At 38.5% G+C, this 17,027-nt stretch overlaps 2 protein-coding genes across 2 annotated transcripts; one reads left to right on the top strand and one right to left on the bottom strand.

The window, feature by feature from the left end:
- Positions 1-1,226: 1,226 nt before the first annotated feature.
- On the top strand, positions 1,227-10,753 carry LOC144659601 (snRNA-activating protein complex subunit 1-like). Its single transcript, XM_078520069.1, has 11 exons — positions 1,227-1,375; positions 1,518-1,548; positions 1,714-1,845; positions 3,536-3,601; positions 4,035-4,109; positions 6,126-6,233; positions 6,342-6,463; positions 8,598-8,643; positions 9,231-9,356; positions 9,778-9,843; positions 10,578-10,753. The coding sequence occupies exons 1-11, from the start codon at positions 1,254-1,256 to the stop codon at positions 10,662-10,664; spliced, it is 981 nt and encodes a 326-aa protein (XP_078376195.1). The 5' UTR covers positions 1,227-1,253; the 3' UTR covers positions 10,665-10,753.
- Positions 10,754-10,757: 4 nt separating this feature from the next.
- Positions 10,758-15,268, bottom strand: LOC144659611 (uncharacterized). Its single transcript, XM_078520080.1, has 4 exons — positions 15,136-15,268; positions 14,404-14,435; positions 13,635-13,706; positions 10,758-11,930 (listed from the first exon to the last, which is right to left on the bottom strand). The coding sequence occupies exons 1-4, from the start codon at positions 15,223-15,225 to the stop codon at positions 11,612-11,614; spliced, it is 513 nt and encodes a 170-aa protein (XP_078376206.1). The 5' UTR covers positions 15,226-15,268; the 3' UTR covers positions 10,758-11,611.
- Positions 15,269-17,027: the final 1,759 nt, after the last annotated feature.

Genomic DNA, 17,027 nt, shown 5'->3' with positions numbered 1-17,027 from the left:
GTCGTGGAATGTATTGATGTATTTAAATTTTTCGAAGCGCATCAGTGGAATAAGTACTGTATTGCGTTCCGTCACATATATGTTTACACCAATTTCTCCGGCAGTCCGTATAGCTTCTTGTCAATTGAACTATTTGCTGGTAATAACTAATTACGGCTGGGACCACCGATCTTATCAAAGAATTCCAATGGGGTGAAAAAGACCCGATAAAATCTGAGGCCAGTGCGGCAAGAAAATCTGTAGCGACCTGAATATCCAATGTTATCCCTCCGTAGCTATTTTTTCAAGGCGCCGTCTAGGGCTGAAGTGTAAGCAATACGAAATTACGTATATTGGGCAATATATTTTGGATGCATGGAATATCTCTTTGACAATAGGTAACCCCTTAGATGATTTTAATTTTAAAATAAATGTTATCAAGAGGTACTTAAGGAATGTTTTTGTGTCTACACTCTATCAATATTGCAGAGTTCGCAAAAACGTTACGGATGAACTGACTGTTACTTACTAAAGATGTTAGTCTCGCAAATTTTATCTATTGTAAATGATTTTGAAAACTTCTAGATTACTTTCGGAAGTTTTTATTCCTTAAGAAATTTTTATTACGGTAATTTCGATAATTCAAAATTACGGTCCCCAAAACAGGAAATTCCAACCGATGTTGAAATGTCATTTTCTGCGAAAATAGTTACGGGCTCTCCGCCAGGAACGAATGACGTCATACTCTCGTCTAAGTGCGCGCGCGCGTGATAAACATCAGACAGCAAAACAGAACTAGATCCGAATGAAAAATCAGCAGTTTGACCAACATAGATTTTTTTAATTCATGCCAATACTAACAAGCCGAAACAAGCTGTTTAAATCGTTTTGGTACACACTGTTTACAATGTTACTAATCTAAACCAAAGAGAAAATATGCCTTAAATGCGGCTACAGGCTGTATAAACCGGCGATCAGGCGTTCTTCTCTATTTAATTAATTATTTTCTTTTTTGCCAGATTGCAGGTAACAGAAACGGCGGCTTATTCACATTGCAATAAAACAATTTAGCCTTAGTCTTGGTTACAGAGTCTCTGCGTAAATTGCAATATTTCACTTTTAGCATAAGCCGTTCGCAGGCTACATATTCAATGGCTGTGGGTCGCGTTTTTACCGTGGGTTTGGATGAGATGGGATGTAGACTGGTGACTAGTATAGCTAGACGCGCCGCGATTACTCTAGACAGCGGTCATCCGAAGAAGGAGAAAAACAAGATGGCGGAAGGATTGATCACAGATTGTCGAATGTTGTTGTCGCGCTTTGAAAACCTCAAGACTGTAAGATTCGAGAGATTTTGTGAAGTATGGCGGGAGATGAACTTTTCCTTAATACACTGGTAAGTAAATTTACTCTTCTCAATGTGTATTTTTAGGTCATGTTTGTATGTGATCTTGCACGATGTCGATTTCCAAGTTTCGAAACCTCCCGTTACCGTAGTCTTATATTTAAGCTAATACATTTGTTTTGTTTTTGTTTAGCGCTGGAAGAGATAGCAACCGTAGAATACAGGTTTGAGCTAGAGTTTTTGTGAAATTTTACCTAGATTCATGCCACATGAATTAGTTTTTATGTCAGAGGAAAAGCCAGCAATTTTGTAGATGACAACTCCACTTGATATATATATTGTAAGCTCTGTATTTAATTTATTAATTATGATTTGCTCATTTGTTGCAGGTTGTTGACTATCTGTTCCGTATCATCAGCACATACCTTGACTCAACTCCATGCAGCTTTCAGTATCGTATTGGAGCTCTGTATGCACTCTATGCCATCTATCACACACAGCTCTGTCAACCAAAAGTAAAGGTATATATCTAAGGCAAGTACTAAAACCCGAAACAACAAAACGAAACAACTGAAACGGCCGAAACAACCGAAACGAAACTGCCGAAACAACTAAAATGGTTGAAACGAGCGAAATGAAACAAAATCACCGAAGCAAGCAAAACTTCAAGATTTTCGCCACTTACCGTACTATACACTCAGTTTAGCCTACTACACACTCCGGTTAGCCTTATTTTTCACTTAGGTTAGCCTACTACACACTCCGGTTAGCCTACTTTTCACTTAGGTTAGCCTACTATACACTCCGGTTAGCCTGTTTACGGTTTGCTCTCAATAACTGTAATGGGTTTGCTTGTTTTAGTGATTTCATTTTGTTATGCTTGTTTCGGCCGTTTCAGTTGTTTCGGCGGTTTCGTTTCGGCCATTTCGGTGGTTTTGTTTCGTTGTTTCAGGTTTTAGTACATGCCTTTATCTAATGGTATGTCTGGTAGCAGGAAGGTTTGCACCCAATTAAGCTTGCAACGTCCCAGTTCGCACCCACCTTTTAGATTCATTCCCAAGTTTGATTGGTTTGCTCCCTGGATGTACAACCTAGTTTGCTACCTTCTACTGTATATATTAATGAAATAATAAAAAAAACCAGGGTGTGAAAACAATGAATATCTCTTGTTCTCTAGACAGGGCGTTCCTTGCCGCTGCACCAACTTTGTGGAACGCCCTCCCAGATTATCTGAGAGCCTTGGACAATTTAAAAAGTTTTAAGTCACAGCTAAAAACTCATTTTTTAAAATTAGCATATAATTTGTGTTCGTAGTGTTTTTAACATAGATTTTTATTTAAGATAGACAGGGGCGAGATGTGTATTGGGGGTTTTAATCTTTTTTATTTAGGGTTTTAAGCGATTTTTTTTTTTCGATCACATCGGTTTTTTATAGGTATATATATAATATGAATAATTTTTATAAGTACATTATTGTTGTAATCCTGCGATAGTTATTAGTGTAAAGCGCATTAGATCATATGTACATGGATTTTTGCGCTATAGAAATAATAAAGTTATTATTATTATGTTCTTTAAGTGTGAATGGTGGGTGCAATCCTCTGACGGCGTGCAGGGTCAGATGGTCAATGCTCTATCCATCCCCCATGCTATTTGCACTTGATGCTGTGGCGGATGACATCCAAAGTTAGGGGTCATGAATGGTCCCTCAAAATTTTGCAGTGCTCATAAAATTAGGCTCCTGCTTAGTGGGTGCTCGTTTGCTTGTGCTCGCATTTTTTGACAAGTGCTCGCATGCACGGTTTTTAGTGTAGTAGTTATAATAATAATAGTAATAATAATAATAATGGCACATCGGGCAGTATATCCACAGAGTGGCTCTTCCCCTACCCGATCCTAACTAAATTTACAGATGTAAAAGATTAAAAGTGCTCGTAGTGCTAGTTGAAAAGTGCTCGTTGCTTGCAAGGCTTACTTTTGCCAATGCTCATGCTCGCAAAGAAAAACGCAGTGCTCGCGTGCTCGCAAAGACCATTTGATACTTCTAGAGTTAATATAGGTTACAAGTGGCTTATGAACAAAACAAAACAAATGGTGTGTGGAAGTCCTGGATATTCCTAAATAAGATATAAATTTTCTTGCTTGGGACATTTGATTTGTGTTACTTGTAACATTTTAAGTATGTCAATTTGTGCTGTGTTCTGTCTACAGATCCGTATGACACTTACAATGATGAAGGATCTCAAAGAACTTCATAAACAGATTATTGAACAGCAGGTAATGAAGATCTGAGTATCAGGTTATCCACTCATAAGACATTACACAGTATTTCAGTATTGATATAAAAAGGTAAAGTCTGCATATGGGCCTAGTGACCCATCAGGCTGGCACTTAACCCAGTTTCCGAAGCATGAAGTGACTAGGAGTAATTTTACTCCCCCCTGGATGGGATGCTAGTCCATTGCAGGGTTATCCCCAGCAGTATATTCGCCAGTACCCATTTATACACCTGAGTAGAGAGAGGCGCTATGATAGTAAAGTACCTTGCCCAAGAACACAACGCAGTGCCCCAGTCAGGGATCGAACCCAGACTGCTGGATCTGGAGTCGAGTATGCTAACCATTAGGCCACCACACCTGTCATTATTATAATGATTATTAAATAAATGAATATTTTCATAAATTAATGTTAACTATTTGTTTCTTTTCAGCACCATGACGCTGACTATATACTGAGACGTCTGAACAATGAAAAGGCGTTCTTTTTTGTTGCCATGCCAATACCGGTAAACAACTGAGTTTCCAAATAAAGCATACAGAGGGCTGCAAATAATTTTTCCCTTGAAAGGATATACATCCGTCGAAGTCACCATTTTGATCGGTCAAAACCAAAGTGAGGTCGGACATCATCTGAACCTGCTAATCTAATGCGTTGTCAATACAGAACACTTGTGTTTGCACTGGAAAGCAAACAACGTTGTCCGGACATACTGTCTGACCACAGTTTGAATTTCATTGGACATTGGCGAATTGTGGTTGGCCAGTGTCTGATGTCCGACTGTTATTGTCAACCCTGCATACATACGCAACAATGTTTGAAGTGTGGTTCCAAAATAGTTAGTAAACATATTGTGTGGTTCCAGAAAATATCCATATCCCCCCCACGGATGGTTTTTGGTTTGCACCCCCCCACCCCTTAGGAATTTCCGTTCCAAAGGGGTCATTGATGACCCCCCCACCCCCCAGGAATTTCCATTATTTTTCAACATGGACTGCACTACCCCCTGGAAAATCCAAATGGTTTTGTTCTTTTTAAAATGAAAACTACAACTTAGTTACACAAATACGATAGCCTTTAATCAAACTCTATCTCCATTTAACAACATGATGCGTTGACATCGTTCTACGAAATTATACACGTAATCTTGCTTTATACATCCTTGCCATCCAGTTTGAAATTACTTCCATGTTGATAAAAATGTGTAAAACTTTTAAAGTTGACACCGAGTGTCTTGCATTTTTTCTTTCTTTTCTGTTTTGAGCTGAAGTCTAATTCGCCTCCATCGCAGAAGCGTTTCTGGTTTGCTTTCAAAGTAACTCTTGGCGAACTTAATAAAAATCGCAACTTACAGCATTCCTTGCTGTCTTAGCCATTCCTCTAAAATTCTGTCTTGTAGTCTACTAAAGCTTTTCCTTTTAAGTTTTCAGCAACTAAAACAGCGCCTTCTGTATCGTAAACATGACCAAACATCTTCACGTTCACGCCTTCGGTTCGGCCGAAGTGATTTTACTGGCTGAGAAGCCAGGCCTTCTGAGAGGCACGAGTGGGAGTGTGGGGATGAGTTTCGCCTGTCACGTCCGCCATTTTGACTCGGTCACGAAGAAGAACGGAGTGTCTTTGGCTAGCAAATGCTAGAAAACTCAAATGAAACACATAAATATTAAAGCTTATGATGTAAACCTCATCTCAATGGAAAGGAGCTTTATTTTTTACAAAACAACGTACGTGAGTATGCTTTGGATCGATCGTGTGCACAGGTAGCCCAAGCTCCTAAAGGAGCCGTCAACATATAGACCACATATGACATTGCGTAATAACGTTATTATAAGGGTTTGTATGGGAATTTACCGATCGTAAAAAATAATTCAAAATAGAGGAAAAATATCCAATAAAATCGACTTACCTATCCTCTTCTGTGTACATCTTGTGTTGCTATGCCGTTTGGAGGCGATTTGAAGCCATTTCAGTGGGTTTTAGGTTCGCTGGTTTCCTCTCTATATATAATTCCTGGTTTCCTCTCTATATATAATTCCAGGAATTATATATAGAGAGGAAAACAGCGAACCTAAAACCCACTGAAATGGCTTCAAATCGCCTCCAAACGGCATAGAAACACAAGATGTACACAGAAGAGGATAGGTAAGTCGATTTTATTGGATATTTTTCCTCTATTTTGAATTATTTTTTACGATCGGTAAATTCCCATACAAACCCTTATAATAACGTTATTACGCAATGTCATATGTGGTCTATATGTTGACGGCTCCTTTAGGAGCTTGGGCTACCTGTGTCGTGTGCTGCTTCAATTTTCTTCATGTTTCTTCACCCTCTGGAAAAGAAACCGCCTGTGAACCCCCTCCTCCCCTCGGAAATTTCTGTTTTTAAACCCCCCTCCCCCTTGGAATTTCCAGTGACCATCCGTGGGGAGGTATGGATATTTTCTGTAACCACACATTGTTGTAAACACTTAATATGTGTGTCCAGACATTCTAATGTTATTGTTGTTGTTTATCTTAATTAGCTTTTCTATGGATCAAAAGAAGCCATTACAAGCCAAGAAGAAAGCCAAAAGTCTGTTTTAATTGATGACGTCAATGATAATGTGGAGGAGAGATTTAGAGCACTCGAGGTAAAAAATTATTTTTTCAAATTGGAACTTTTTACTCTTAGTTATTGTAGAGTTAATCACCAAGTTAGAGACAATTAATTAATTTTTTTCATTTCAATTTTGTTGTAGTATTTGGAAGAAGCCCATAGCAACTACAAAGAAATGAAGAACAAGTTACTAGAAGCAGGGACAATTTCATCAGATAGGTCATTAAATGCTGTATCTGATGACTTGATGTCAGATGTTGCATGGTATGATACAATGTTCTTGTTAGGTTTATTTTACAAATTAAGACTCAGGTGCATTTGCTACAATATTGCTCATTCATTTGACTCTGGATCAAGAGGTCTGAATTTGAGCCCTAACAGAGGTCTATGTGTTATGTTCTTGGGCAGGCTACTTTGACTCTCAAGGCTGCTGCCTAAGGAAATTTTTAAGGAGCCCTTTGGGCTCCTAACATCAAAATTTAGGAGCCCAAGCCATTATGTTAGGAGCCCGGCTTAAGTTGCCGAAGACAAATCTGGGGTGGGGTAGGGGGGGGGGGGGTGAGGAGTCGCTTTGTAAACCTCGCATTTCGAATGAAATTATTCTGTTGTTGTTTGAAGAGAGGTGTTACTTCCAAATTCCGCATGATCTTCTACCGCCAGGGAATACAGGGAATACATGTGCAGGAAGGGTATTTGTCATTTCAGTAGTAACTATTTCAGGCTGTGTTATTTCCAACTGGCAGAAGATCGTGCGGAATTTGAAAGAAACAGCTCTCTTCGAAAACAACAGTATAATTTCATTCGAAATGCGGGGTTTACGAAGCGACCAAATCTTGGAAAGTAAATGTACCCGACTTTCCGACCGAAATTCTTCAAACCGTATGATAGGAACACGCTGAAACTCGGCACAAACCTTTGCAATATCCTGTTCTAGCTGCAGCTTTAAAAAAATGCAAAACAAATCGACAAATTTTTCGCAATATGAAATAACGTCATTTGTTTGATATTTTCAAAAATTCGACTGAAAACCATCCATCTTTATTGACTGCTAACATTTGATGTATATACACGATCTTTTTAACTTTTACACACAAGATTAAGGTGACATCAGACTCAAAACTGGCTGGTACTGGGTTATTATAAGTATCACATATATGCGATGGTCAAGTAAGACGCATAACACAACAGTTTTTAAAGGCAGAATAAAGATGTCGCTCGTGGATTTTCCTGTAAGTTGTTGTGAGTAAACTTCAACTGTTTGGCAGCGTTTTGGGGTAATTACAGAAAAATTCACTGTGGCAAGTTCAAAATAATCGCATTTTATTAAAAACGAAGGCTTCCGAAAATCGCTCACAACTTTAAGAAATCGCATTTGATCGCCATAAAATTTATCATTTTATATAATTTAAGCATTATTCTTTCAGATTCTCAAAAATCTAGGCAATCGCTTCACGTTTTCCCGTTTTAAAACGCGCTTAAAAAAGGGCATTGTCAGCCTCATAAATACCCGCCGGCCACCTTAAACGCGAAAACATGAAACAATTCGTTGAAAATAACAACCTTAGTCCACAAAAAAGCGGCAGCAGATAGGAAATTTCCCATGAAAAGAAAGAGGCATACATTTTATGTTCCTACTAAAGTTAAGCGTTCAATGCTTCATAGATTAAGCTGAATTACATGTAAAACACGCCACGTAAGTTCGTGTACACATCGCGATATTTGGCGCGTCGTTTTACGTAAGTTTAAGCCTGTCGGAAAGGTTTTTGTATCAAGCTTTTGCAGATTAAAATTATTTCAGACCTGATTCATGACTGCAGTAGCGAACAGATTGATTTCACTTTTGTATCCGTAAATATTTCTTCAGATTCACAGATTCACTTGGATTTACTTCGAAACTTATCCGAAACGTCAACGAAGCAAACGAAACGTTAACCAGAACATAATACCATTATTCCATATTTGGAAGTAAGGCCCAGTCCTAAACACTTGAAAACGAATGGTTTTCGAAGTTGCTGAATTTTGCAAAGACACGTTACGTACTTGATACGCTAAATGCGAACAATTTTAGCGTTTTCGTTTTAAAATGAAGCAGTTTTTGTTTTAAATGGGATTTTTTATGCCAATGAAACAAGGTTACAAGGAAATTGAAGTCAAAAAATTGGAAGTGGAAGATCAATGTTTAGGCGCCCATGCGGGCTCCTTGAACAAAAATTTAGTCGCCCGCACTCGTAACTTAGGCGCCTCTGGCGACCGGGCGCCCGTTAGGCAGCAGCCTTGCTCTGATGTTGCCTCTCTTTGCCTGGGAGTATTACAACCAATTTCAGTGCAGTGTGTACACCCAATGAATCAGAGCCAACTAGCATTAATTTTTAATTATTGAGATTTTCTTTGCATATAGTGAACTACAAAAATTTGATGACTGGAAACGAACAAGATGTCAGAAGGTATGGACATATACTGAAATGTGCCTGCTGAAAGAAAAGTACTATCTAAGGGCATACCATGTCCTACCATTTTATCTTTGCTGTAGTTTGAAATGAATTTCAGGTCAAAATGATTTCAAACTACAGTTAAATTTGTATTTTCTTTGTTCCAGGATTATGGTAACAAATCTGGAACAAAGAAAATACAATTCAAACTAGTAGTTTGAAATCATTTTGACCTGACAACATCTACACTAAGCTGATGAAAATATCTGATATTAAATAAATATAGGGCTATATAAAGTTTTAATAATAATTGTTATTGTTATTATTTTGATTATTATTAATTTGAAACAAGTATGGCAACTAACATAATGTCGTTAAGAAAGGTATGCAGCAGGGACAAACCAGTTGGCTATTTATACAGGCTTGGCTGAGAAATTGAACTCAGATTTGCTGAGAATTACCGCTACGCCAGCTAGTGATCAAAGTTAAGGACTTGATCCTGGGACCACTGGGCCTCAAGTGATCAGTGTTCAAACCACTGGGCCATGGCATACTGCCAACATGATTTGTATGCTAATGTTATCACTGGATGTTATTTGTAGCATGTATTAGAGAAAAAAATTGGAACATCATTAGATGCTAACAGTACTCCATCAGGAAGTAACCAAACAACCACCACGAATGAAGTGGCTGCCAATGCAAGTTCATCTGCTACAACAAAAAATGAGGCATGGACTGCATGTTACATTTTATTTCTCCTTGTATGATAAGTTGAAAAAAAAATTGACAATGTTTTTTAGAGCAATGCCATATGAAGTGGTTTTAACTTTATACCAGATAAAACTTAAATTTGGAAATTTTGATTTTTGATGAGCCGAGGAAAACCATAGAACTAAATTAAGTCCTGCCCTACTCTTGGTCTTGTGTCACATGAAAACACAACGCTTGAAATAATCAGCATCGTGGAAGAAATCTGTTTTCAAAATATGGAACAAGGTCAAAATAATGTTAGACAGTGTAAACAGTTATTTGTAATGAGATTATTAAATTTAGAAAATTTTAAATTGCTATTCGATGTTAGTAATGTGGTGGCTAAATTATTTTGTTCAACAGTGGCCTTGACTACAAATTGTTGTTCAATTTTTACAGGAAAATAAAACAAAGAGCTCAAGGATAAAAGACATAAAGAAAAAGTCATTTTCTACAGTATCAAAGGTTTGTAAAGTTGTACTGCATCTGTTTTAATGTTAAACAATTAGTTTTAAATATTTCATTAACAATTTTATTACTACTAAATCAAAGCAAAATGAAAGTGATCTCAATGTATCTTTCAGAGATATGGCACAAATCTGCGGAGTTCCTCTGATTGGTTGTTACTTGGTAAAAATTTCCTTTGCTCGTGTAAGAAAGTATTGAGTAAATCACCAGTGACAACACAGATCTTTGCCATGCTACGTCATCTGTGCAGATTTACTTGCTTGAATCTCAAATGTCTTTCTAGCGGTGGATCTTGGAGAGGGGCTCAGGGGTGTGCCCCCTTTTTTTGTAAAAACTGTATCTAGAAAATTTTTTTACCCTTCCTTTGTACAAGTAAGAAAAGGTTATTGTTGACTATGAACCCCCCTACCCCTCTCTGTAAGGCTACTCCTTTGCCCCCTTCCCTTTTGAGCGTCAGAATCCCTCACTGTTCTACCTTGTAGGTTAGAATGAGCATGTATGTCACAAGAGACATCAGTACTCTTAGGCTTCTGTGCAGTCACAAAGAGTCAGCACGAAAAGTAGCCTCCTATGCAGACGCTCTTAGGCTGGTCATGCAAAATTTTCTCCAGTGCGTGATAAACCCAAAGGGTGTCTGTTAGGAGGCTACACAAAAGGTAGCAGTAGTTGAAGTGGCTTAGTGATAGCTTGATTGGGATTGGGTTTAAAGTAACGCAAGGCTCTTTACACAGGTGACAAGAAGTATGCGACATCTTAAACCAAGTATTGAAACGACAGACGAGGGAACCAAAAGAAAGAGAAAACGTACCAAGAAATAAAATTTCAGAGTATATTGTAAATAGTTAATTATTAAGAAAATAACAATAATTATACAGTCAATAAATGCTTATGCTATATTTGAGGTAAACTTTGTTTTATTTTGTCCTCTTATAAACTCTACAAATTGATGAAAATATCATTAAGTACACCTTTAGTTAATACTTTGATTCTAAAACTTTCATACATACAGTGTACATGTATCTTCCAAACACTAAGAAAATATTTTGATACATAATTCTGAATTCTATTTGGAATGAAGTACTGGTTTTTATTCCATTACGATTTTGTTGAGATTAGGGTCAACATTGCTACTGGTAGCTTTAAAAAAATCTGGCATGTTTATTAGTGATTAGTAAAAATTACTGAGCAAATGCTCTGAAAAGTCTTGTTCACACTGTTGCTCATGCCAGAGGGTGTGCTGAGGGGGCGGGGGAGGAGGTGTTCATGCCTGGATGGCATGACAACATCGGAAAGACATGTTTCTACTGGAAACTAAAAGCAATGTTGCCCCTGACAACAACATATTTTTGATGGCAATGCCTTATCACAAAAATGTCCCTCATACATGTACAAAACCTGACAGACATTTGTAACATTTTTCAAATTTTGCAATTCAAAGTTTTGTGGCTTGATTTTCAGAAGTTGAAAAATAGATGAAGCTGGCAGAAAACCCAGCATTGATTTGGTTTTGTACAAAACTAGTCAGCTTTAAAAGTAATAATATTTTGTAACTGTCAAATTCCTGCTAACCTAAGTCAAAGGTCAACCTATTGTCCCCAGCAAATTTTGAATTTGCAAATACCTAGCAAAGCAGTGTCCTGCTTATCGATATCTTGATTATGCTTCTCTACCTAACATATTCCCAGATTTTAAGTTCTCAAAACCACTTCAACTGCCCACAATTCGAGGCATTGCATTATTTTCTACATGTAATTGCTAATTTTATTTAATATGTGTCCTCGGGAGGAGCACTAGGAGTTCTTCTTTCTATAAAGTTATAAGGTGGAGGGTAGTATCTGGAGCTATCGTGCTGTTGTTGTGATTCATACTCCAATGGAGCTGTAAAATGCGAAGGTTCGCGTGCAAATGGCACCTGAGGTGGCTGTTGGTGAATGTAATACTCGTCGCCATAGGTTACCACTGTTCCAGGCACAGGGACGTATCCTAATTTTGCTGACTCTATTGATTCTTTGGAATGGTATCTATGGTAACGCAGCCAACAGCAGACCAATATCAGGGAAAATAGCAAAAGTCCCGTCATAAGCCTGAAAAAAAAAACTGTTCTTTTAAATTTACACATGTATTTTCATTGCATATATACCTAAAAATTATAACATTTATTTGCTCAGCTTTAAGCTCAGTGGCTAGAGCATCCTTCCTGTGCTTGGAAGGTCATTGGACAAAAAAAAATTACATCATTTCTTTTCTAATTTCTCCTTGCAATATTAATACATTCTCAGGCAGACGCAATGAGAAATTATAAAGAAAATCATCAACTAAGCAGTATATTGTCTTAATGTACCACCATATCAAGGAATATCTGTCACTTAGTCTGGTAAATTGCGTTTGCTTTGGTTTTGAATTACTACGCTCAGTGATTGGCTTTAAAATCTCGCGCCACTTTCTCAGCCAATCAGAACTAAAACCAAAACCAGGGAATTTTCAAGAGCTTAAAAAAAAAAAAAAAAAAAAAGGGGGGGGGGGGGATGATTATGGAAATGCGGGGGGGGGGGGGGGGAACGCATTTTAGAAATTCCAAAGGGAAGGGGGGCTAAAATATGGAAGCCGTGCCGTGGTATGGTACATGTATTTTCTTCGAATCTTGCCCATTGGTTCACTGGATTGTCCGTGTCTTTTGTGATTGGCCAAAGTAATTACATTGGTTTTGGTTTTACGGCACTCAATTGAAAACTGTTCTATCTCACCATCTCCACCTGAGCAATCGGTAAGAGAACTGATATGAGTTTGGGATGAATTATTGATTGTGTCACAGCAAGACAGTAAAATAATGTGTAAAAATGTTTGTACAATGTACAGGGTTGCCTTTGGAGAGGAAAAAGTCAAGGAAATTTCTTGTCAAAATAAGAGAAAAGTCAGGGAATTTGATTTTTAAGGTTGCTATATATTTTGAAAACGTGTTGCTGATAACGATTTGGTATGGTCAATACTAAAATATTATTTTCTCCAAAAAAAAATAAACAAATTTAAAATATAAATTGGCTACTATACATTTGACTTAGGCTGTGTTCATACATGGTGCCAAGGCCCCAGGGGGAGGGGGGTACTCTGACTTGTAAATGACGGAGATGATCGAATGAAGGCTAGAAGTAGGACCCAAAAAAATCCTTACACAAAAAAATCCCTGGACCAAAAATAACCCCCAAAAAAGTCCCTTGTCAAATTACCCCTAAATTACCAGGAGGGGCAATAACGCACGAGTTTGATTATTCATCATACCATAAATACGCCAAGGCACTTTAGTTCGTTTTTAATACCCCCAAAAAATCTCCTATTTGAATCAAATCACCCAAAAAAATACTTGCCAAATCTTCCAACCCAAAAAAATTCCCAGAATCGAAAATTTCAAACCCAAAAAAATCCTTCGATCATCCCCGTCATTTACAAGCCGGAGTACCCCCCCTGGGGCCAAGGCATAGTGCCCGAGTACAATTCTTGCTGGGCACTAACGTGAACATACTATTTTCAAGTACCCATGCCATAATTGGGGCACAGTGACCATGCCAGGGTACAAGATCTCAACCTTGTACTTGGGCACTTAAGTGTACTTCATGGGTACTTTGGTTTTCTGTGTGTGAACAGGACGCTATTTTTTGCTGGCGCTCAGGTACCAGGTGCTTGGGCACTAAGTGTGAACACAGCCAATTTATGTGGTTGGTTAAAATGTTTTTTTTTTTGGGCAGGGTATGAAAAGTCAGAGAGTGGTGGTAATTTGACTTTACTTCGCTCACCATATGTACCAGTAACCTGTCAGATAGTCACAACATATATCATCCCCACAGCAGTATTCATTGTAATTGCACCTAGATTAAAAAAAAAAAAAACTTTTTTAGTCTCCTACATTCCTTTGTTTTATTCGGCTGCTCTGGATTTTCTTCATGACCCAGAACTCCAGCCGCAATGCAAAGAATGGAGAACGCTTTTAGTTTCACTTTTACGATTTTGTTAGAGGAAGATGCTCTTTTACACCAAACTGAGAAAACAAAACTTAATAGCCTGTTCAAGACAGGCATTAAACCCCTCCTCCTTCTTCCCCTCCCCTACGCCCAAATCCTTCATACTCAGAGGTCGCAACTTTTTTAGCAATTTTTTGCATGTTTTGTTTAATGAGCAGTTTCTAGACCAAAGATTTCCAAAGATTCTCCGATTGTTTTTCGAAGGCCATACGAACATTTCTGATCATTTTTCGAACTTTTCCGAAGATGAACAAAGTTTCCCAAAGATTTCAAGGAAGTTTCGAAGATGTTTGAACTCACGCACAAGAAGGAATATCTTGACAAACCAATTTTACGCTGCACTGGCGATATTTTCGGCAACAAAACGTGGGGGGGGGGGGGGACTAGAGCCCCCCCTGCTCCGCCGCCTATGATACTTCATGCGAGTTCTTCTCAGATCCAAGTGAACAGAGAAGAGCTCAAATCTTGTTCTGTAAGCTTGACTACTTTTATAGTTCAGCTATTCTATGTAATAAAATGAATATTCTGCCATTCAGGCACCTACCAGTCGTGATGGCAATAATAGGATCCTTCCACCTAAATATTTGGAGAAAATAGAAAGAAGAGTTGTGTATTATTCCACAACTTGTAACTCAAAATAAATCGTTTATTAATAGGTCCCAATTATCGATTTCAATCTTCTCTTAAAGATATCTTCATCTGAATTCCTATGAATTCTATTCGAGACACTTGTTAGGTCTTGTTACCGATGAATTCAAATCGACTGCATTTTTTTGGAAGCAGGCAGAAGCCTATGGAAACAGACAGACCGAGTTAGGGAGCCAGCTAAAACCCCCCACGCTTGCGAAAGTTGAACAAATATTTTTGCGGCTTTTAAAGCGTTTACCATCTAGAAATTAAAAGTATATATTTCTAGACGTCTTAATGTATCAGTCAAATGTGACATACGGTTTATAAATTCTATCGATTATGCGGGTAATGATTTAGAAATTGTCGGTTTGAAATGAATATCATAGAATTGTAATTAAATTATTTGTCCGATCCCATTTAAACTCAGTGTTGGGTGACTTGAACTTGAAAATCATTTTTTTTTTCTTGCCAAGGTTCGATAAAAACATTCATAAAACTAGCTGCGTTTATGTTTCATTCTTCGCTGATCATACTTAAACTCAAACACAATGGCGTCTAGCTAAGCGCCAACGCGTCCTAACAAGATAAGCTTCTGTTGTTTCTGTTAAGAAAGCAAGATTTGTAGACCTACTAGTTTAAACCTTACCCAAAATTTCGTCATAGAGAAGAGCGTTGCCGTCCAAATGTATGACGGAAAAAAGCGCAATGGACGAAATAACCAAATATCACCAGCCATTCGCTTCACATCGAACTGAACACAAAACAACACTCGATCAAATGCGCATATTGATTTAGAATTTATGAAATTAAAATGAGGTGTTTAAAATTCAGGCAGTGTCACGCATGAGGTAGCTAACGCCCTCGGCGTGAAATGTCGCGAGTTGTTTTTAACTTTTAGTAAAGCCTGAAATGAAAAGCTCTCTACTGCTTATTCGATGTCAGCAATGATTTCTGCTGTTCTATTGATAAAACAAAGTACCAACGATTTGCAAAGAAATAGCTGCTAGATCAGCCTAGATGGACTAGACTGTCCACAGCTTCTCGATTTTTTAACGCAAAAAATGCAAACGAAGCGAGCGCGAAGGGCGAACGCGCGGGGGGAGGGGGGCGCCAACATGTTTGAAGGCAAGGCTGAAACATGTGTTGGCGCGGGGAATCCAATTTCAAAGAGTTGCCAGGAAGACCCGGAGGAAGACTAGTTCTGCTAAGCTAAAGATGATAAAGATACATTGCAAAAGAATCCAATTGAAAAATATTTTAGGGATGTATATGAAACTTCGGTTCCATGTGTTCAATTCGGTGCTTGCGTTCGCGTGTTTTCAGTTCTCCCATGTATTCGAAATTTTCCCGCGGAAATGCCTGCTGTCACAACATATAAGAAACATGTAACTTTGGAAACGATGTTGACATCTTGTTTGTTCAACCAATCAGGAAGCAGAGCCACAGTCAATGGTGATCGACTGGCCTTCAGTTTCTGCCACTTTTTGGCATATTTTCCCGGGCTTGGCTCGTTATCGGCTTGCACGCCTGGTTTTGCAGTGAGTTTTCGCACCCTCTTCAAGATGGTGGCCATTGAAACTGTTTTGAACGATTGATTGATAAGAATCCAGGCAGTGTTTGGGTGGTTTGTCTTTTGTGGCAGCAGGCAGCTAGCTAGCGACTCGGGAGTAAAGAATATTTAGACACTATCAGCTTGAATTGGCACAAAAATAATGCCCTGACAACAACAAGCTAACTCACTGCCAAAGCTTGATTACATTCTCATTTTTTTTGTATAATTTCATTCACACACAGAAAGAAAAATAATGCTGTCGCTTTTAATTAGCATCACTGACTTTGTCATTGATTTGTTAGTTAGCCTATCCCATGGTAGACTTAACATTATAAAGTAAAGTAAAGTCTGTCTCCGAGCCATGAGGCCCATACAGCCGGAGCTTATCCCGGTTTCCGTAGCATTAAGCGACTAGGAGTATTGCTACTCCCCCCGAGATGGGATGCAAGTCCATCGCAGGGTTACCCCCCAGCAGTAAATTCGCCGGTACCCATTTATACACCTGGGTGGAGAGAGGCACTGTGAGAGTAAAGTGTCTTGCCCAAGAACACAACGCAGCGCCCCGGCCAGGCCTCGAACCCGGGCCGTTCGACTCGGAGTCGAGCGCGCTAACCATTAGGCCACCGCGCCTCCCCTTCTTTGCTCGCTCGCTCGCTTACAAGCTTAGCATTTTTTCTACAAGAAAATAACTTCTTATATTAGTTGCAGCAAGTCCACGTTACAATCTACAGAATGTATGAATCACGATTCCAGATTTTTTCAAGAATCCTGACTGTTTAAAATTTAATTAGAACAACTATACGTTACCCCTGTTCATGATTCGTCAGGAGGACAAAACGGAGCTGTTCCACAGAAAAGCTGTTCTTCATGCACTTCCCAGCTGGCCGAGAAAACGCACGATTTCTAACAAACCAGTCATTAGATTTTTATGAAATTTTGCATGGTTATACTTTCAGAAAAGCAAGAAAACTGCTGATTACAAAAAA

This window comes from Oculina patagonica, chromosome 7, assembly GCF_052425735.1.
Source record: "Oculina patagonica isolate OP01 chromosome 7, crgOcupat, whole genome shotgun sequence".
Classification (NCBI taxonomy): Eukaryota; Metazoa; Cnidaria; class Anthozoa; order Scleractinia; family Oculinidae; genus Oculina; species Oculina patagonica.
This window is presented reverse-complemented; position numbering and strand designations above follow the sequence as displayed.